At 29.9% G+C, this 24,080-nt stretch overlaps 1 protein-coding gene across 3 annotated transcripts in view; it reads left to right on the top strand.

The window, feature by feature from the left end:
- LOC139096456 (5-hydroxytryptamine receptor-like) overlaps nucleotides 1–24,080 on the top strand; it is a 54,240-nt gene that overhangs the window by 18,262 nt on the left and 11,898 nt on the right. For all 3 annotated transcript variants that reach the window (XM_070648167.1, XM_070648168.1, XM_070648166.1), the window contains 3 exons: nucleotides 10,858–11,003; nucleotides 11,217–11,314; nucleotides 13,924–14,218. In XM_070648167.1, the coding sequence (XP_070504268.1) occupies nucleotides 10,858–11,003; nucleotides 11,217–11,314; nucleotides 13,924–14,218 (539 nt within the window). The remainder of the gene's footprint in view (nucleotides 1–10,857; nucleotides 11,004–11,216; nucleotides 11,315–13,923; nucleotides 14,219–24,080) is intronic.

The raw sequence follows: 24,080 nt of genomic DNA, 5'->3' as shown, positions 1-24,080 counted from the left end.
TTTTCTCCCGCTTTAATCTACAACTAGCTTTTTCATCCTTCTCTATTCAATTTATTATTGTTCCTCATTTAATCCATCTTTCTCCCTCCGTATATGAGTGTGTTGTACTAAAATGTCTTGTTGTAATGCAAGATTGTAAATAAAATGGAAGCTCCATTAAGCAAATTGAAATTCAAGTCGTATTTTTTTTGTATGAGGAAAGATTTCCTTAGTCAGCACTCTATACAGATGAGCGCGATGGGACGATAGATGGAAGTAAATAAAAAATTTGACTTTGAACATAATGTAAGGTTCAGTTTACAATTTTTGCATGTGCTTGGGTTGATTTTCTTCTACGAGTTAAGAAAAGCGATTCTCCTCATGTTTAAGTGAGAATGTAAAAACATCCTTTTTGCCTATAAAAGTACAAAGAATAATAAGAAGAAATTGATAAAGTTGCGCTTTTATGCTAATGACGATAAAAATTTTAGATCCTTTTTTTAAAGCTTACTCGCTTATTCTACTATTAAACCTCAACTATAAATTTCTCATTTTCATAATTCCATCTTAATTTGTAAGTGCTACACGCCCAAACATGCTTACCCTTATTAATTAATGTTGTATAACGTTATAGGCGTAAAAAAAAGTTTAATATTCAATTGGGCTTGAAGCTCTCATGTTCTTTTAAATTACATGAAGTTTTTTACTTGCTTGTGTACCGTGAAAAATGAATTGTGTAGGCAATTTTATGCCGCGGGACTACTAAAACCAACGAAAGCTTCTTATTAACGTTTATCTTTCATTTGGGGCTTCTTGACGAGACACTTTTCATAGATTTGACACACGATGAATTTAATTCACGTTTGGCTGAAACATTTTCCAACAATAACAACAGAAATAAATCATTTAAATATTTTTAAAGCTTAATTCTCTTCGTATCGAATTTCAAGAATCACTAAAGCTGAATTATTCCACTTCTATGAGTTAAACTTAGTTTCCTTTCTGGGACCGTTTATTTATTACGTTACAGAACTTTTTTCAAAACAAAAACAATGAGATTCTTGAAATTTCCATTATTTTAATCAGGTTTATCCCCCTCCTCTTTCCTACCCATCCTTGAACATAATAAATGAACCCCTTCTTCTTACATGCTTTAATTTTTCATAACCAAAATAAAGTACAAAATCCTTCAAGGATCGTAAAAGAAGAGAGGCAGGAATGTTGAATAAAAATGTTCAAGCATGCTGTATCTTTATATCTTTCTGGTAGGAGAGAAAGCTTATGTTTTAGGTATAAGAATAGAACTGTGTATGAAAAAGTTTTAAGAATTCAATAGTTAGTATTTAATGGGTAGGCAGTACAAGATGATGAGTCTAACCTTTATGGAATTACATGTTTTATACTCAGACATAGAAGGATAGTTTTACTTTAGGCTCATTACAGAAGAGAAATGAAATCATTAGTACTCATATGCTCTTTTAAGGTAAGGAGAACGAAAGAGTTTTGCATGAAAAGTTTCAAATTAAATTGCATTGAATGTTTAGCAGGTTTATGGAGAATTCTCCTAATGAAGTTTGTGGATAACCTTTTGAACTTTTAGATTTCAATAGTAAAAGTTTTTACAATGCAAAATGATGAAGTATATTCTATAAACCTTTGAACTTACTATTCAATCTTGCATAATTAAGTGAAAATTTATTCATTCTAATTTTATTTTTAGTTCGTTGCGGTATTTGAATTCATTAATCAACAAAAAATGAAGAAATTTATGACACATTTCCTAGATAATTATTAATCACCATGAATTTTACTTTCTCTCGCTTCCTCACACTCCTTTATTATCACAAAAATTATTCATAATCAATAATGAAACGAAAGGCAATGTTAAGACATTTCGAAAATGTTCCCGAGCGATACCAAGCTTTAAAGGCTCCGCTTCACCTCGAGAGGTGGCTTCCAATTGGTGATCATAAAATAGGTTGAGTGGAGCTCCGTTGCAGCCTGTAATTCACATGTCCAAAGCATGACAAAATACAAATTTTATCGCTTGCATAAATCATACATATTATTATAGCTCTATTCTTAGTTTCTATATTCATCGATTTTAATCACAATATTTTAGTGGTACATTAAGTGAATAAAATCAAATTTTTATTGCTCACATACAAGGAACAATATTATTAGCCATGAAAATAATCTATTTAGTCTCAAATTTATTTGAACGTCATTGAATAGTAATTAGTAAAATTTATAATTAAAATGGGACATATTTCGGATCCTATTTAGTTCATTAAACTCATAAGCGAGAAAATTTTGTGTGGAAACAGATAATTAGTGACGGAAATAGTGGAGCTTAATCAAAAGAGCTTCTGAATCTGCGTGTAAATAATTGACATTATTAAAATAATAAATCATCAGAATAATCAATAATTTCATGATTTATGCTTCAATATGTATGATTTATGGATTCGTCTTTCATGAAAATGTTAAAAAATATTACGATACGAGGAATTTCAATAAAGTTGTCCTCAATATGAACGTGCTCATCTTGCAATGCTGCCGTAAAACTTCTTTTTCTTTAATAATATGCCACATTTGTATATGCCATGCTTCTTATTTAAGATTAAAGCTTGAAATAATAAAATTTTATGGTGAAAAATGTGGAGATTATTTGCAATGACGGAGAAAGTTTGTAGAATCGTCAATCAAAATTAGATGAGCAAAACCTTCATAATCTCCTCAATTACATATGTAAATTATGACTATAGTTTTGCATCATGAGTATTAAGAGCTTACATTTAATGTCGAATTATTTGTGTATACATATATGATTCTAGATTTCTGTAGATGAAAACGTAATCATCAAGAGGCATAAATCCATTTTAAATATAGAACTTAATACTGGAGGGCAAATTCATAATAAAAATGTCAGAAACTCATTTTCCTCTTATTAAAATAATTTCTCATTTTCCCTCAAAACATTATTGTTTCAACAACATGATACTCTGTCCAAAGATTTAAAGTACCCAGACTCTCTCTCCTCTTCTCTCATCTCTCGGTTTTAGATCTGATTATTCTGCTTGGTGCTGCTTAAGCTCTTTAAATTAAATTCAGCATATAATAGTGATTTATTCGCATCTGAAATAGGAAATGTCACTTAAGAGATAATCTACCCTAATATTTTATAATTCAAATAACTAAAAAATATTTTTTATTTCATCCACTAAAACGATTTAAGCATTTCCGCTGTTTATACTCATGAAAATTGGTCTGTTTATGCGAAATAAGCGGAAACTTGAAATTCAACAATCGTTTTTTATCCAAACTAATTCCATAAATTTCCCTTCTTGATTTCTGTCGAGCATGTTAAATGCCCATGTAATGAGAAATAAGAAGAAATAGCTTCAAATTATACATAAATTTATTACAACAAATTCTTCTTATTAATTTCATTTCCCTCCAAAAAAATTAAATTACGAAGAAAAAACAGCATAGCACATGCGGCCAAATGACTTTTCTTGAGCTTCCTCAAGTCACCCGAAACATTACTTGAATAATAAATTCATGTCAAAAGTGATGCTTAAAGGAAGTAAAAAATATGAAAATTATAAATTTATGAAAGCAGTTTTCATTGCTTCAGCGGAACATTGAAAATGGATGATGTTGAGAATGAATGAGAGGAAGTCGGATGATGAAAAAGGTGCATCTACGAGGAAAAAATTATTATTTTTTTTAAATTGGACTCAACTTTTTACAAGTAGCATTAAGGCATTTGGAGATTCCTGAAAAAGGATGTTGACGTAATTCTTAAAGCCTATAATAAACATTTTTGTTACATGAATTGGAGCGAAAACAAGGCACGATTATAAATACTCTGAAGAGGAAATGTTAAGCATATTGGTACCAATATTTTGGAATTTTAATGCCTTCCTTTTGTTGCATAAAACTTGTCTACCTTTTTATTTTTACCCTCATTTTTTCTGTATTCTGCAAAAAATGAGAATAAGAATGAAGATTGGTTGAACATGGACGATTAACATTCAATATCTATGTTGGTGCTTCAGCGACACGTACATTCACATTTCCATTTTATTATCATGACAAGGGTTGGACATGTTAACGATTCAAGAAGTTTCCTTAGTTGAAGGATGAATAATGATGTATTTTTGAATGGATTGATACAAATTTGTTCAATGTTATGAATAAATTATTTCGGAAAACATTTCAATGTACTGGGATGATCTTCAATCAATCTGCCTCATGTATTATTTCTGGGGTTCAATCTGAATGTGGTCATCCACCCCTAAAATTAAATATGATCCACAAAAATGCTTGAATAATCAGATTCATAAGATTTTTTTAATCAAACTTACCAGCCCTAGAATGAAATCATCAGAAAACCAATCTACATAACATTGAAAATTACACAGTATGAGGTTAAGAATAAGAAAGCACAAAGCAAATAAAGAAAATAAGAAAAAAACATTCACAGATACATAGAGACAGGAAAAATGTGGTTAAGCAAAAGTGAATAAACTGAAGAAGAAGCAAATAAAGCAAAGCGCAGCATAAATGCTCATGGTGGAAATTTATGTTGCGGTCTGAACGTTTTCCCATTGTAATATGCATAAAGCGCAACTGTGTGTTTCTGATTAAGTGACTATAAACATGAAAAAAGAATCTGTTTTTGCTTGCTCGTTGCCCGTGTTGCCATTATGCGAACCTTCCTCTTTTCATTTTTCAGACTTCATTGAAAGCAATGAATTTCTCTGCTCGTGCTTTTTTCTAATTTTATACATATTATTCTTTGCGTTCTTATGTTTGAACATATGTGCGCTTAGTTATATAGTCATAAATTTTTCGCAATGAACATTAGAGTTTAGGAATATAATGATTTTGATGCTACACAAGAGTCGATGATTGTATTTGTGATAAAAATTCGGTCATTCTTGTTCCAAGTTTGTATGCTCCGAAATTTGTTAAGACTAAGCGCTTTTGAAAATAAAAATTGAGGTTGACCTGATTAATCGTTTGGAAAATTGACCATTCATCATAAAACATTTGTGAGAAAAGCTACAAACTTGGCTATGAGAAAATATAATGATATTTCTACGACTTTTCGTTTTTTGTTATTTTTCATAATCCCACTACACTACGGTTGTTTCATCAATTCTTTAATATATACACCAATCACTGTATATTGTGGACATTAATTCCGTAAGGAATATTTTTTTTCCTTCAACACTATAAATTGTACATCTATTCAGACTCGATTCAATATCAGAATAGAAAATAAATATAAAAATATATAATAATAGTATAAAAGATATGGGGAAGTGAGGGAAATTTATTTATGACAAAGCAGTGAATATATCCATAAAATATACAGCGAAAGAATTCCCTTTTTCAAGGGATGAAAGCATCACTTTTATTGTACTAGAGTTGCTTCTTCATATCCTGCGTGAATAGATGTCAATAAATAATAGATGAAGTGGAAAAAGCCTCTGCGTAGACAAAATGAAATTGCGAAAGAAAATTAAGTGAAAATGGATGAAAACTATGCTTGATAGTTTGCAGTCAACGACTTCCACGGAACTAGAAACTGTGTCATACATAGAAGCACTTACAATGCAAGCCATAACAACATTAATCCATTATTTCCTCATTTTTCTCTCACGAGATTGACTGAACATTTCTGCGAATTCACTTCATTTAAAATATATCAAGCTGTTTTTAACAAAAAAGTAAAACCTCATTCAACAGAGGAAATTATTTCAATCTAACCATGTGACAAGCACAGAAGTTGGAAAACCTCGAACATAAATTGCTGTGGGAAAAAATAACGAGAAAAGAGCAAGAGTGGAAAACTTTTATTTTGACAAAATCATCAAGCTTAAAAAGAAAAATTAAATAAATAAAAGAAAAAAATGTCAAGGTTATGGATCGTCAACCATAAACGAGAAAATCAGTTTCGTGGAAGTGGACAATTTCAAAGTTTTCACCCCTCGAAATAAAAGCAGCAGAAAATAATTTCGATAGAGTGAGACCCGAGCGACATAAATGAAGAAGGTTCCGTTAAGCCATTTTCATTGACACCAAATGATAGAAGCCTATTTTTGGAAGCCATATGGACGTCAATCTGAGATAGCTTCCATTTGTGTAGCTCGGGAAAAAATTCATCTGAACAAAAGTTGTTTAGAAGCTTTTAAAAGTTGAAAGGCGAGAAGAAAAAAAAAAAGAAATGATGAAAATTGACTCGCATAAAAAAATATTGAAAGACGAAATACAGGCGAGAGAGCATTATAAATAAGGAAGAATAAGAAAGGATCTTTTCATTCAGTTCTTGCTACATAAATTTTTTTAACATTAAATCACATACCGATATTGGTGTCAAAGCATTTTGCACAGAGCAAGAAAAAAAAATTATTGCCATAAAGATCCAGGCAGATTAATGCCAGTGAGCCGAGGCTTTTCCAAAAGATTGATAAATTTTCTGTGTAGGAAATTGGAAATATATCTTTCGTAAAATATTTTGTCACTTTTTGCAGATAAAACTTTTTACTTTTACTGGAGCTTACCATTGTGTGTTGTTCATGATGTTGTTCGAGGATGAGAGATGAATATACAAAGAATGAAAGGAGAAAAAAATAGGAGAATAATGGCGCGCACGGGTATATGAGGAGAAAGGGAAAAGAAGGGAGGAAAGAAAACTGTTAAAGTAAATTTGTTTAGTAACAGATTGAATTTTCTTCCTACTGATGCTGTTGTTGCTCCTTCAATTTCTTTCCTTTTTTGTTCTTACTTAAAGTCCTTAAAGCTTTCTCTACGGAATATCCCCTTAATGTAATGTAACGCATTATGAGAATTGAGAATTCTGCTTACTTTTTTGTTCAATGGCACTTGACGCAATGAATAAAAAAAAATCTCTTGGATGAACAATGAGCGGGAAAAGAGAAGGAAATGTAAATGCTACAAGTCGTTTATGAATTTCAATGAAATGATTTAATGTGAAAAAGGCAGAAAATAGAAGGGAGAAAGTTTGATTAAACTTATTTTCACAAGTCATCTATCAGATGAGATGAAGATTGTTTTATTGTACCCAGTGTACTATTTTTTATCCATTTGCATTAACTGTAAGCTAGCTTTCTCTTGGTATACTAATAAAAATAAATAATCATTAGGGTTAAAGAGCTTTGTAGGATCTCATCTTAAAGCAGAAATAAATTTCCTATCTTATTTGTAAGATTTCCTGCCAGGAGCTCTCTTATCTAAATTAAATGCCTTTTATGTCCTAACATTATTTACTTGTGTTACGTATTTTCGTGTCATAGACCTTAATAATGTCATCTCTAAAAAAGCTTTTGCTGTCCAGTAGAAATTTTCTTTATGACTGAAAGTTATCCATTTGAATATACTGCTTCTTTCAAATCACGTAGTCATGTTGTTCGTGGAGACAAATGTCCAAAAAAAGTTTATAAAAAATGGAAACTTATTGTATACTTTTGAGCTCATATTTGGCTTACTTCTTACTAAACAACTACACATAATGATAATGTTGGGATTTTGTCGAGACATGGTTCATTCAAATTTCAATTTAAACTTGATACAATCAGCAAATTCTACGAAAATTGAATTAATTTTTCGAAAGTTCATGAAGCACCATCAAAGACAGAAACACTTGAAATGAAAAACCTGTTAATACCTGATTTACTATTTTTAATCATTGAAATAGATAAAGCAACATTTCAATGAACTAGAATTCAGTGCTTCAACCTCCTCCCTCATTGAAAGCACTTAAAATTCCATCATTAAAAGTTTTTACTCTTTGTTGTTTTTTCATCAAACTTTATTTCATGATAAATTCTGCTTAATTCCACTTAATTCACTGAAAAGTTTCACCTAAGGATAATCTACTTAAAGCTTCTCATTCATAATGATTTTAAAAAAGAGAGATATAAAGTGAAAAGTAAATATAAAGAGATGAATGATTTTTCCGAGAAAAACTTTATTTTATGCATTCATGCACAAACATTTCATCATTATAAATGTTCAGTATGTATGTGAGCTTTTCGCAGATATTCATATTAAATTTACAGCACAATTTCATGTCAGATATTGACAGACAAACTGATCATTAATCCTTCTTTCATTATCATGAGTACTCTGGAAAAAACAGATAATTTTCAGTACTGTATTGTAAGCATTATGCACTCGGTATGAAAAAAATATCGCTTGAGGATAGTGATGTAGTGAAAAGATAGATAAATGTATGAGTACACATGCTTAATGTGCACATTTTCTTCCATAAGTACACACTTCATATGCATTGTATGTACAAATACAGATGTGAACTGGAGCCTGAAGCCCTCATTTACAATATCCATTATGCTTTCGTCATCATCATTGCTATTTGAGGGGAGATATTTTTGTGTACTCAGTTTTGTACGCTTATTGGCACTTATGCGAGTAACAAGATTTTTTTTGGTTAAATTATACGATACATCACACATTCGGTATGCTTTGAGCAATTACGTTTACATGCACTATGGATGAGTTTGATTATGTGATAAACTATGAATTCGCAATAAAAGTTGGTTAGTGAAAATCAGCAATGGTCTTTTTTGCAAATGAGTTTCTATGATTAATTGATCAGCGCAGCCACCATTTTAATTAGATAAGTTTTTTCTCATTCAGTACGTCTATGGATATTCAAAAATATTTAATTCATTTGTTTTTTCAGGTCACAATATAAAAAGAAAGACAATGGAAGTATTTTAGTATGTTAGAAAGAAGAAATTTATGGTTGAATAACAAAATGAGTCAAAGCAAAAATCAATTGGAAATGTGACTTTTATCTCTTTGATTTATGTGCAATTTAATAGCACTGTGCCTTACTAAACTTCGTTCTATTTCATGATGTTTCTAGTTTATACTATAAGCTCACAATGCTTTATGTATTAATGTATATAAACGGAGTATATTCACATCAATCTATCTAAACATCTTCGAAGTTTTCTCTTCCTTTCTTCTATCCCATTTACAATTAGAATGAGAAAATAAAGAGTGAGAAGGAAATATTTGTGGATGCGAGGGAATATAAAAATAATGATGGAATGAGTAGATTGGAAAAATGTTCAACAGACTGAAAAGAGCTTCGCAATAAATACTTCAACATATGGCAAATACCATGCTTTTCATTTACTCACAAATCGTATGAATGTGAAATCGTTTGTACAATTTTTTTTCCTTGCTTCTTCTAGTGCGAAACATTTGCAATTTATCTGTAAAATTCTTCTCTCGATCTCCATCTCATTCATTCACTTCAGTGTTGATTTATTTCAATGCTTTTGAATTTTATGAGTGTTTGCGTTCATGTTCGCGAAAATAAATCTTCATAGGAAATTTATATTGATTATGCTCTTAATCCAATGAATTTTTGATTTTTGCAAGCTGCTTTCAGATTTTTTTTAAAATTCCAAACATGAATTTTGACCTTCAAATTCACAATAGTCGGATTTAGATTCAGATGAATGCGTTTTAGGGCTAATGAGAGTTTAACGATTAAGATAAATTAAGGACGAGGTTTCGGCAACTTGTGTTTTGCTCGAAAACTCAGTGAATCGGGCTCGCCAAACCACCGCACTCAAACTTAGAATTACTGTTTAAAGCTTGATCCAAACCACTTCTTTGACGTCATCTCTTCCTGTATAAATAATGGCTGTGAGTCACATTTCCAGTGATTATGTATACAATAGTTAAGTTCCACACGACAAAACCACTACGCGCTCGTTGGCGTACTTCGACTTATAATAGTTTTCACACATTTATTGCTTTAAAAATAGTTTGAAGCAGTTAGTTCGTCTCATAAAAGTATTAAATAAACAAAGAAATTTGAAAAATAAACACAAATGTTTTCAAAAAGGAAGCACATGTAATTAGCCGATATAATTATTAGTTTGCTATATTATAAGTAAACAAATCATTTAATGATGATTGGGATCATTAATCAGTTCAGAAAAAATCTTCAATATTTAAATGAAATTATATAGGAAATGTGTTGATTCCATCAAGTTCTTTAACATTTTGAATAAATTTTATTGAAATAATGCGGTTAGATTGACTAAGAATATATATTGAATTACAAAACAGCTTGTTAATTTACATAGATTGATAGAGATTTAAATCAAGAAGCTTAAAACATCCTTAATATTATTCAATTCAATTATGTATAAATTTGCAAGTGGATGTTCCTTAACACGTATTAGAGAACCTCAAATCTACGAAAATTCAATTTAATTTTGGAAAATCTTTTGTTTTGCCATTTAAATATTCAATTCTAGTGATCGACTTTCAATGTTTTTTAATCTACTTCCATTCTCCAATTTCATTTCGTCACATATGAACAATGTCACATTATACAATCGCCTTATTCCACATCACTTCCGTCACTTATTTATTTATACATTTATTTATTTCATTTCTACTTACTTTTGATCCTTGTATACATATACACAACCACTCATTGCCAATGCCAATGCCATTTGTTTCTTTCTTTTTTATTATTATTATTTTTTTGTTCCATTTCAACTGTTGTTACTGATGATGTTTCATAGGGGCAATCTCGTAAAGCAAGAAGAGGAAAATTCAATTCATCGTTATTTCTGTTTCATTGGCAAACAAAGATGGAATTTGCCATCGAGCAGGAAAATAAAATTTGCAATGCAAATTCATTTTCTTTTCTTCCTTCATTTCTCATTCATTTATACATTTTTCTCTTCCCTTTCATTTTCCATCTTTCGTTTCGTAATTTTAAATAACTGGATTGGATGCTGTTGATGCTGATGCTCATAAAAATTATATACAATTTAACATGTGCAGGGAATGTATTTGTAATAGCAGCAATACTTTTAGAGAAAAATTTACAAAGTGTAGCAAACTATTTAATCTTATCACTTGCTGTGGCTGATCTACTTGTCGCATGTCTCGTGATGCCTCTATCCGCAGTTTATGAGATATCTCGAGAGGTGAGTCATAAAATTATAAATCCCTAAAACAATGAACTGAATGAGACAGTGAACGATCTGTTCTTAAATCCATTGAACTAATCGTGTGAGGAAAAATGTTTTCGTGAAGCTTAAAAGTTTCAGACAGACCAAAAGTTTATGAATGCTATTCCAAACACGCGATCTACACTCATTGCAATAAAACTAATTTTTATCTTGTCTCGTAAAATTTAGTGGAAATTGGGACCGGAGCTATGTGATATGTGGACAAGTTCTGATGTCCTCTGTTGTACAGCATCAATTCTTCATCTTGTAGCCATTGCATTGGATCGGTAAGTTTAATTGCGTCACACTTCATTAACATTTTATGCTTGCAATGTTACCCGCCATCTTTTTTCCTTTCTTAGTTCACCATTTTATCTTTCCATATCTCGCTGGCATTCGCCTTTGCAAAAGTTCATTTCAAATGTTTAATGAAGGTAACAAGTTTCGTCATAATGACAAAGAAGAAACATGTTTGTATGCGTGTAGGAGTCGAATATAAAGCGAGATGGAAAGATAATACTTAATTTTATTTTATCTTCCTATACATGAATGCGCATTTGTATACTAACTGCCAATCGACTGCTAATTTAATATGCTAGATCACATACATTTGTATATATTTGTATTCATTCATTTACTTACTTGCTTGCTTACTGTCTTCCTTCCCATTGATATAAACATACATTGAATATCGGCAATAAAAAGAGAGAAAAAAAAAATAAATCTGAAAGGAAGTGAAAAGAAGAAATGATGTAGTTCGAATTTCAATTTCGAATTACCATTAAAGTAGTTTCGTAATGAACTGTAAGAGGATTTTTTTCTGCTTTTATTTTTCCTTTAAATATTTTAGTTTGAAATTCAATTTGCGATTGAAAAGATATGTTTTCAAGATTGATTTAGTTCCTAAGCAACACACAAATAAAGAGTTATCACTTAGTTACAATGTTACAATGTAGAAAGGAATCGAAAAAGTCATTGAGTACATATTTCAATTGACATTTATTGAAAATTGATTTGAAGACACTACCGAGCGACACATGGTTCCATTTGTAAGTAACTTGGAGTTTGTCACCTAGATGTGTCGCTTGGAACTATGTAGATCCTCAGTTTTTGATATACAGACAATCATGCCAGATCTAGCTAAAACTTACAGAAACAAAGCAAAGTTAAATTCAATTTCTTCCTGACGCTTAAATCAGGAAGTACGAAGCATGAATATGCATACTGAAAATTCAATCCAAACAAGTCTAATGTCTGCTCCATGAATATATTCATTCGTGTTTAAACGAGAACATATAAATTGAATTTATCGCCTTAAACTTACACAACATGATTTTTCTTTCTTCTTCTTACTCATCCACTAGTTTCTATGTGCGGTGAAAAACTTTTTTTTTCTCTCTCAATTCATTTTCAGTTTTTTTTCTTATCCTTTTAAAAAGAAACTTTTTACCATTTATCTGCCAGTAAAAATAAATGGAATGGGAAGAAAGTCTTTGCTTTTATCATTCTCATTTACAGCTATTTGAATAGATCGCTGATGTGAAACTTTAAATTAAATAATGTTTCTTGCATAAGATAGTAAAAGTTTCTCATTTTAGAAATACATACAATAAAAATATGTGAAGAAAAATTGTTGGAGATACTTAAGCACAGAGTAGCACTTTCTGTTTTAAGAATTCATGAAATTTTAAAGTTTTTCTTACAATTAGCAACACAAATATAAAGCTGCTATTAACATTTAGCAACGATTGTGGTGAAGTCGCTAATGTTCAGCAGATCCTTAAACTTAAGAAAATGTCTTGTGACTTTAACAGTTTATAAAATAAACTTTTTACCTGGAATTTCACAAACACAAAAATGTCAGTCAACTTCTTTCTTCTTACATCATTTTCAACTGCTTAAGGAAAGTTTGGAAGTGTAAGGAATTTTCATCAATGTACAAATTATAAATAGAACATGGCAAATGTGAATGATTGGTATGCGTAAAATACCAGGAAAAATTCGCTTGTCATATTTGGGCTGTCATAGCAAGATAGAAAATTTATTTGAAATTCCAGGCATTCATTCATTAAACCTTAAAGAGCTTACTGCCACACAACCTTTCTTCGCGTGTTTTTAAAGTATTAAAGATTTTTTACTGTAGATTTATAGAAATTAATTCCCCACGAGCTTTTTTCATTAGCACACATTCATTCCATTACATCTTAATGATCAACCATTAATTTCTTAATCGATTGGCTAACGCTTGATTTATTTAATTCAATTTGAAGCATGAAAGCACAATTTGTATAAAATGCTACTTTTCGATTTCAGGAAAAGCTTTTAACGATTTACATTAAATTAATTTCTTTACATCAGGGTGAAAATTGGCTTTTGTTATTGATTCCTTATTCATCAACTGCTAAAATCACACAACAAGAAAAAAATTGCATGTAAAGTCTTGAAGCACATGCAAAAAAAAGCTCAGAGCTCGAAGTCAACACCCCGAGTTGACTTCAAGCTCTGCGCAAAGCTAATTTCCAAAACATAAAAAAGCAATGCAGACATTTATACACGCACAAATCTGTATATACAAAACTGTCCCCAAAAAAATGCTATGTGTTAGTGTCCTCCTTTTCCTTTAAAAAAGAAGCATCATTAGGCAATCTCTAGCCTGAATAAAGAAAAGATAGAAAGATGCTCCGCTTAAATCCCAGATAATCTCTTCTTCTAATTTAAGATATAATACATATTTATCAGCCATTAAGATTGAAACCTTTCTCATTTCTTATTTTTCTTCTCTGTTTTTTTCTTCTCGTTTTTTTGTCTTTTTCACTTTTTCTCGTTTCCGGATTTTTTTTTTCTTTCTTTTTGTCTCGTTTGCTTTTATTTTCTATTTTTTTTTATTAAAATATAGATATTGGGCTGTCACAGATATCGATTATGCCCACCAACGAACGGCAAAGCGAATAGGAATAATGATTGTAATCCTATGGATTCTCTCATTTCTTGTATCAATTGCACCAATGTTTGGATGGAAGGATCCTGAATGGGATAAAAGACTGGAGAATTATGAGTGTTTAGTGTCACAAGATGTTGGATATCAAATATTTGCGACAGCATCAAGTTTTTATGTTCCATTATTGGCAATTTTGTTCCTCTATTGGCGAATCTTTCTCGTTGCTCGTAAACGCATTCGACGGAGACAGCAGGTAAATATCCTTCCCACCTTTTTACTCGCCATATCACAAGCTTCTTTTTTACGTTCATTTCTTTTATTATCCTAAATACATTTATTTTTCATTTTGAGGTGCTATACTCATAAGAACTTTAATAATAACAAAAATAATGATAATGATAATAATAATAAGAAAGGAATACTTTAGTTCCATTTTTTATATTTTCTTTCTTTTTAACTGTTCTGTATGAAAACCATTGTTGGTTGTGGTTTTGATGCCTGTGCATTGTCTTGAATTGCCTGTATTTGTTTCCATCTTACTGTCAAAAAAAAAATTCTTTTCGAAATTTTTGTTTTTAGCTTTTAATTAAAATTTATGGTCATGAGGTTCTTTCTTTTCCCTTTTTTTTTGCTGCCGTTTTTTTCCTCTTTTCTTTAATGATTAACGTTGTGGAAAACTAGGTATTAAGGAAGGGGAAAAGAGAAATGTCTTGTATGTTTAAGATGGCAGCGGCGACATTTAATATGAAAAAAAAACAACACAGTGTTGTATGCCTAACTGCTATATCTTAAATGTTATTTAGCCCACTTTACAATCTAATAAAAGTGAACAATGAGGAGACCTTCGTTTTTTATTAGAGATAGCGAATGTATTTTTCCTATCAGGAAATGAAAGATTTTTTATTGTTGTTCCTTTTTTGTACTTTCCTAAAGAGTTTTAATGGTCGTGAATGGAGCTTTATGAAAAGTTCTTACTTTAACCAGAATGAATTCCACTTGTTTAACAAGGGGTACAAAAAAAAAGAAAAGTTTTTGCTCTCTTTTTCATAATTTTTTGGTCTCTTTCATTCCTTCTTTCTTTCTTTATTTGTCCTTTTATTGGCATTATCTTGATGTGGGTTAATGAAAATATTCTACATCTAAATATGATTAAAATCGCAGACTCATTTGTCTTCTCGGGGAAATTTTGCAATATTTTTATTTTATAAGCGGACTCGTAATTACTCATCATGACATATCTATAAGAATCTTCATTTTCTGTTACAGTAAGCAACGAGTCTATGCTAAAGAATGATTTATTTTCTCGCGAATAATTTTTATGTCTCTTTTCGTGAAATTATCAATTTCTGCCGAACTGCTTTAGCAATAAATTATCATGATAAAATCTTCAATAGAATTGTCTACAAATTTTACACCCTGATTGACTGATAAATAAATTTCAATCACTAAGGTATTGACAGTTCAAGAGCTTTCAAGCTGTAACAAATTACTTCAATTAGTAATATGGTAATTAATTGTTTCCATTAGAGGGATGAAATTATTAATTTCTGTTAATAGCTTTAGAACTTTTTATTTGAACAAGAATTGAAGGATGTAGTGTACATTGGACTTTTTAAATGTTTGGATGCTATAATGTAAAGTTCAGTAATATTTTATTTCTTCTTCCGCGACGTTAAATTCCTTAGCAGAAATTTATTAGCAAAATATCTATTAAATTCAATGGCTATGATAATTGCTTAATTTTCATTTTTCGGTTTTAACACATATTTTGTTTAATGTTCATGAATTTTTAACCCTTCTGGAAAGAATTGAAGCGTATTTAATTTGTGGTTTATCTTTGTTTAAAACAATACGAAATATTTGTGAAAAAATTCCTTTTGGACTTAATGAGATTTATAATTTCAAGGTCAAATATTTCAGAAAGTCTGAAAACTTTAAGAAAACTCATTGAAATATTTCACGAGAAATTCAAAAAAATGCATTTAATTTAAATCACATTTGAACTTTTTCTGATGAATAAAAAGGAGATGAGATTGGAAAACAAAGAAAGTCACCTAAAGACAGACAATGAAATTGAACATGGAAAATGAAAATCTAGGAAACAGAACAAAAAACTTGCAAATATTGTTTCATTCATTGAACCAAAAGAATAAGCAGGAACAAAAAAAGGAAAAATTGAAAGGCTGAGGGAAGGAAAGTTTTATTTGCTTTCCTTTTGCAAACTTTTTTAAGCTGAAAATTGAAAGAGATGAAAAATTTTTCTTTCTTTTCCATTCTTCTTGTATCAAAAGCATCAGAACAGACAGAAAGGATACATGTTTGTTTAAGAATCTTTCAATGACAATGGCAAACACGAGAGAGAAAAGAACTCTCAAGATGAATTCAAATCAAGTGGTCTTGTTTATTTTTTCAAGATAAAGCAGTGGCTGCCTTTGTATCAGATAGGAAAATTGAAATTTTTTTACCTCTTTTTATGACAACTTCTCCATCCATTGTAACTATTCATTTTTTTCACTAGAAATAGAAACTAATGAGTTTATACATTGGGGAAATTTAGATTTGGATGAAATTTTCATCACCGGATAGAATTATGTGTCTAACTGAATGGAAACTGAATGAATGGAAGTTTCACCTTTTAAAGTGCAATTGAAGAATGCAAAAATTATTAAACTTTTTCATATGTTAAGATTTTTCATTTATTGCTGTCCAAAGTTCTTCAAAAATATTGAAAGGAAATGTTAGGAGTGATTTAGGGACAAGTTTGTTAAAAATATTTAGTTATTTGCATTTGAACATATTTTTAAGTTTTTATTTGAAATATGAAATCTATTTGAAATGCATTGAAAGTTTTATTCAATTTTTATTTTATTTGAACCTGAGTTTAACCTTACAGAGTTAGTTCAACCTTTTTTTTGAAAGCAAAAGTTCAATTACTCTTTTATTTACTATAAGATGTATTTTTTTGCATGATACTGCTGAACATAAATCAGGAGCGGGATATTAATCTGTCTGTATTGAAAGAACCTCAATTTGTTAATATAAATAATAAATTTGGAATGTTAAAATTTTATCAATTTGTTGTTGCAGTTGAACTTTGTTAAATATACCTTAATTTTTGAAAGTAGCTTTAATTTTTATTTATAATCTTGCATCCTTTTAAATTCTTCATAAAAATTCTAGTTCACATTGGATAAATAACCATGCTACAAATAGCCTATTAATTCCTTAAAAGAATATTTAAAGCACGATAACAGGCAATGTTACTTCCTTACCCAATTTACTTAGTCACTTACCAAATTATTTGATATATTTACCATCTCATTTACTATGTGAGAATGGAAATTAAATCATAAATCAAATATAGCAACAAAAAATTATCATAAATCGTAAAAGAACTAAAACTAACCATTAACGTTATACTTTTTCAAAACGCTCCTCAACTCACACCCGCCATCCACGCTTTTGTGATTGATTTCATGTTTTTCCATCCATCGATCAAACTTGAACAATATCAAAAAATCTAAAATGTGTATGTGTAATACATAATGAATGAATGATAAAAAATATACAAAAATATCTCAAAACCTTGTATGACAAAAAAGGGAAAGACAATAGTGCAATTGATACCAATGACAAAACCTTTTGTTGTAAGTACAAATCATCATTATCCACACTTTATTGTTGTTTATTTCACCAGTTACATTCGAGCTGAATTTCCACGTAGAAACGTTTTCACCAGCAAGCACACCTTAATGCCTACTGTTAGTTCCTCCCTTCCAATTGAGCCAAAATAAAACTTAAAAATTTCCATCTAAGCTAATCAATGACCTCAAAAACCACCACAATCTCTGTCTGTGTCTGCCTTTCTATCCTGTATACATTTTTTTTTTGTTCGCAAAACTTTCATGCTGTTCACCAAGAATGAATAATTGAGCTCTTTATATCCATTCCCATTTAGAGAATGTTATTTTTTTTATCCAATTATTGATGATGATCACAATGACATATGCTATATACATAATACCAACCATAATGGAAAGATCTGATGAATAAAAGGAAAGCAATTTCCGAAATCCCGACTTTATTTTCTTCCTCTTTTTATACAGTTCTTTTATATCATCTGCAATTCAATAAATGAACTTGATTGTGACTGTCTATGGCTTATTTATCACAATTGACATGCTTTGTGGGGAGAATTTGAGAGCTTTTGACCATGGAAACTAACAAGGTCATTTAGATAATTTTTTATTAATACAGTTCCATATGATGTCGACCACAAGTCGCGTCATGAAAATATTAACATAGTTCAATCATATTCGACATCAATTTTTATGTTGAATTTCCAATAAAATCATCTTTATTTCCACTTTTTACATAATAAATGAGAATTTATGAAGCAATTTATTACAACATAGGCGTTGAGCTATAAGATTAACGATAATGTGAGGTTAACACGAGTTGAACTTTCTACATTTATTAACTTTTATAAATAGTCCTGACATTTCATTTTACATAAGTTCGTTTATCATAATAACTTTTTATTTGCTATTCGAAATGACTAGTAATGGACTTTTAATTGCTGAGAAAAAATTTTCCATGAAAATGTTTTCCATATTTCATACAAATAATTTTATTTTTTCCTTATAAATCTTGACAAATGCAACAACATAGACGAAGAGAATCTATAAACAGTCACAAAAATTCATCTTCTGTATCTTTCCATTTGCAACACAAATGAGATCCTGCATAAAGAAGAACACAATTGCTGATCTATAACAATACTAAAGTAATAACTATCTTCTTACATGTTTCCATTTTCTAATTTGTGTAATTGTAATATTGAATAATAGAATTCAAAATGAAATGCAACATATTTTGCACATGCTCAGGTTTTTTTTTGTGTGAATTTTAAGTGCTTCTATTGTAGAATGTAAGATATTTGTCATGACAGATGATAAATATGTGCAACATTAAGTGCACAGACTCATCTGAAAATGAACAGAAGCACTAGAACATGAAAAGTTTTGTATGCAGCGCTTAACATTTAGAAATGCACTCATTTAGAAATGTCTTAGTCTTAATTTGTCCAAAACTATAGGCTTGCAACCTTGGACGAACTATAAGATACACTTCTAGGCCGACCCCTAGAAATGTCCTTTAGGAACAAAAGCCCTTAGCTTCAAATAAATTACCTTGAATGCAATCACTAAAAAACACCAACCATTAGGTTCGAATGTAAAATATTTAGTGCATATATATCTTTAGACATAATATATTAATAAATAAACTACTGAATTACATGTTTGCCAAAATTCTAACTAAAAAGTTTCCCCAAAACCTCAATTAAGGTATTTACGTCACAATCTCATACACCAATCGTTTGCACAACAAAAAGCATAAAATTTGAACAATAAAACTAGAACAGGTAAATCAGCACTTGGCATTAGAAAATCGTAAAGTCATTGTAAAGTTCTAAAATATGCACACAATAGTGAATTCACATCAGCAAACATGAAGTAGAGTATAATATTTTTGAATAGACATATTTTCCTTTCCTGTTGCAATTCATATGCAATTCTAAAATAATTTCATCTTTCCTCGAATTGAAATGTAAATTTTTTTATTTTACATTCTATTGTGATTTTTGAGCTAGTTCCTTTCATTCTTCGTTGTACTCCATGACACACAGAAATTTTTCAAATATTTTTTATTCGCATTTTTTATTCCTCTCGTACTCAAATATTACATGAAGTTGTTCAAAGCCAGTGGGTAGAAGAATTTCCATCCCTCTGCTTTATAGGTTACTGGTTACATTTTGCTACCGATTTCTACTGCACGAAATATATTTTTTCTTCTTCAATTCTATTCACAATTGTTGCTGGCTTTGGTTTGGAGTTTAGACTCGAATGAAAATTTAGCAACAGTTGAATTTTTTTGCTAAAGAATAAAGAAAATCTGAAACTTTTTGCTACTCAGTATTGTGGTGGGTTATGTGCCATGTTTCATATATTATGATTGCCTTTCAAATGGTAAAAAAATGAATTTATGGTTTTTCATGTAAATTTTCATCTCAGTTAATGTTTTTTTCCTCGTTCACGTTTCCATATTTCTCTGTTGTGTGACTTTTTTTTTGCAATTCCAAGTATTTTCCAACTGGCATGAGACAACAAAACTTCAATATAAGCAAAAAAATATATGAATGTGAACGTATGTGAAAGAGAATTGAATATCATTTTTGTTTATCTCGCAAACTCGATTACATGCTCGCGTTTTTTGCTCGAATATTTTCATCATCATCATCATCATGGATGAAATTCCATAAACTTTAACATTGTTTTATATTTTTTCGTCTGAAATGAATTTCATTACACATTTTTAGGAAATTTAAGCATCGAATTGTTGGTATAGATAATGACGATACATATTTCATCAAAAGCTGATGGTCACTCAATTTAAGTGCAACGTAGAAAATTTAAATCGTTCGTTATTTTTTCACAGTTGATTAATCTTAACAAATCATCAGCTAAATTGATGCTATCAAAATTATCAATGATGATAATCCTATAACCATCCAACAGATTAAAAATCGTTAATATTGAAATTGAAAAAAAGCATCAAAATTAGTGAGTCTGTATCTGTAGCTTTTTCCCATTGAAAATTCTCTTTCATTTCATTTAAAAGTTTCAGTCTTACTCAACGCTATCGAACTTTTTTTTTATGAATATAGATGAATATGCGATGATTCAATTCTTTTTTCATTTTCACTTTATCTCATCATCACTTTCACGTATAGTCATCGACAAAAAAAATGAATTGAATTTTTCACTCGCTATCTGTATCAATAATTTATTTATTCAATTCTGCAGTCACAGTACAATGATCAATTTCCCGAATTGTAATTTTCTGTTTTTTTCTCTCACTATGGAGTGAATTATCTCATCAAGTCTGTCAGGAAATGATACGAGAATGAGGAACAATATGAAAACTTGCTTGACAGCATGAAGAAATTATTTTTGGATCAAATGACGTCGCATTCTCTTCATGTATTTTAGTATTTTATCAATTCTGCTGGCTTTTTCGACAACACAAAAAATGACAATTTTCGGTATTTTTGGTTTCTTTTTCTGTATTATTGGAGAAAATATTTTTATTTATGCTTTTTTATTCTCTCTTTTTCATTATTTGCTTTGTCAACATTCATGTCCCCCTCCGGATGTGTATGTCTTATGTATTTTTTTGTGCTTTCCACGTGTACTGTTCAAATTCCTTTGTAAACTGTAATGTCTCTTTCATACTGTCTCTTTTCAATACTAAATGTATTTATTATATTCTTAGATCCTTTGAGTTCATTTGAAAAAGGCAGATGATGTCAAAACATTTAAAAGTGTATGTTTTAAATTAAAAGTTTCACTCTACGTCGCTATGTTATTCATGAAATATTGGAGGATACATGAAATTGTGTCATGTTTTCAGCAGTGCTTTTAACTCTCACAGTTTCAATTTATTTTTTTTTTTTTATCGAGAGAAGGCTTCAATCATAGAACATTTTTCACCATCCCCTTTATCATTATGTTCGATTGCTGTCAGAGAAGAGAAAAAGACAGAGACAGAAAACAAGCAACAGCAGAATGACTATATGAAACAGCAAAAAACAAGAATGAAAGAAAAACTTTTAGTGACGTCAATTGGAAAAACGAGTAAAACAAGCATTGAAAGCGAGTAATTGTCATCTGATTTTTTTTTTTATTTTCTCTTTCCCTCACTCATCTTATTTAAGTATGAAAAGCAAATATGGGCCGAATGAGAAATGAAATTTGAACGATAAAGGTCATGTGGTATACACATGCTGGTACACAATTTATTTATTTATATTTTTTGATCGGACATATAAATTGAATGATTTTGATGGATTTTCAGCCTTCGCTACATAGTTTGATTTTATTTATTTAAAGGCTTAGATGAGATTTTTCCCATCAATTTATGCTGATTTTTCTGTCACTCAACATTTACATAATTCTCTAAGTGTCGCTCATAAATAATGTTTATTATTGAAAGAAGGAAAGAGGGTCAAGTGCTTTGTTAAACTGAACACAAAAAATTTATTAAAATTTGACAAATTTATTCTTATTTTTTGACTTAATTTGACTCAAATTTCTCAAGAATTCTCATTAGTCTATCAGGCTCCAGATCTAATATTGAAAATCATTCAAATTTCTATCTTCAATCTAGCTCTTTGTTCGTTTGAGCAATTTCAATAATGTATTAAAAAAATGTATGAAATTCCAGGAATTTCATTTCTTTTTATAATCATGATAGGAAACCCTACTCATCTAAAGCATAACAATCGTTGGATAAAAAATTAGAAGTAGAATGTGATTAAATCTTTTTATAAGTATTTCAATTCTTTTGTTAATTTCATATCATATAAAAGAAGTTTCCTAAAGATACGTTTATGGGTATTTGAGTAAGTGTATAGGTGAATGTTCAGTATTGGCATTCACATAGAAATTTCCAATCATGAATTCCACTTGAATGACTTCCCTTTATTTTCTTTTTTGGTATTTTTACCATTCTTCGATTTTATTTTTCTTGAGGAAAATTTCATCAGAATTTGCTGGATCTGGATCTTTTAATTTTATTTTATGCCCGAATCTGAAGCCAAACTAATAGCTTGAAATAGGATATTGATACTATTTTCAAACAGTTTATATTAATTCTTGTATAAATTCCTGTAAAAAATCTGACAAAACTTTCACCTTGGTTGGTTTTCATATAATGATTATTCTATACTTCGTCTCTTCCACTCACATTCTACTTTTTTATTATTAGCTTCTGGTTTCATGAGATGAAAATACCCATAGCAATTCCTTCTGAAATGTAGTAAATACATGAAATTGAATTACAAGCATAATTCTTATTTCTTTTTTAGCCTGTATTACATACACATTGGAAATTTTTAATGTCTACGCCAACATTTCATTCTATCTCTCTCAATAAAGCTTTCTGTACTCAACTCAATATATAATTCTCCTACGTTCAATGGCAAAATGATGATTTTGAGAGCTTTTCAAGCGTACTTTTCCGTAATGTTTATTAAAAATGATTTTTTTCCCTTTTATACTGGCTTCTCGCTCCATTTAGAATTCATTGATTTTTTCCTGATGCTACTTATGATACCCGCTTTTCAAATTAATAATTGACATTGACAAAAGGTAGTCTAAATTTTAGAAACTTTTTGAAATTGATTGAAAACACACTTGATTTTTGTAAAGAATTTAATTTTGTCAATTGATCGTTTATGTTGCCATTTGGAATTCTTTTCTATCTCTGTATCAACTTTGCTTAGTTTCAAAGCAGTTATTTCAGTCATTTGAGTGGCTTACATCATTTCTCACTTCAGTAATCTCTCGATAAATGTACGATACATGCATAAATGTTTTCCCCCGCATTCGATTCCAAATGTTCTTATATTGAACTCGTTAAGTGAAATGTTCCGGTTGAAACTATGGAAATTCTCGTTTTACCTTCGAGAATCTCAGCATATAGGAAATAGCTTTATGCAATTTATGAGAGGACCTAAGTAGCTTTTAATACTCTTCTCGTGTATTTCTTATAATGTCGAACGTTTATTTGACTTCAATGTAAAAGTGCTCAAAATTCCCATGGTAGCTATAATACTTAAATCCACATGTATTGAAATTAAATTGAATTTTAAAAGCATTTGAAATGAAATTTTTTCTAATTAAGACTTTACAGACGAGGAAAGCTTGGTTAACAAGATTGCACTCAAAGCTATGCATTTACCATTAGCATCATTCAAATGAAATTCTCCTGTCTCGTCACTTACAATGAAACAAAAAAGGCATCAATCATTTCAACTCACTTCACTCTTAATTAAATTTCATATAATCGCACATCTCTTCAATATCATTTTTTCTGATAATTAAGTTTTACATCAAGTATGTATCTCCTAAATCAATCGACTTACGGAACATCAAGTAATTAAATTATAAGAATATTTTTGCTTGCTCAGAAAAAAATAAATAATCTAATGATTGTAGAAATGAATGAATGAGAGAAAGGAGATAAAAGTAAAGAAAAATATCAGGAAAAAG

Source organism: Chironomus tepperi, unplaced genomic scaffold, assembly GCF_022539635.2.
Source record: "Chironomus tepperi strain 1889 unplaced genomic scaffold, CSIRO-AGI_Ctep_v1 contig_393, whole genome shotgun sequence".
Classification (NCBI taxonomy): Eukaryota; Metazoa; Arthropoda; class Insecta; order Diptera; family Chironomidae; genus Chironomus; species Chironomus tepperi.
Note: the sequence above shows the minus strand (reverse complement) of the source record. Positions and strands in the feature narration are given on the sequence as shown.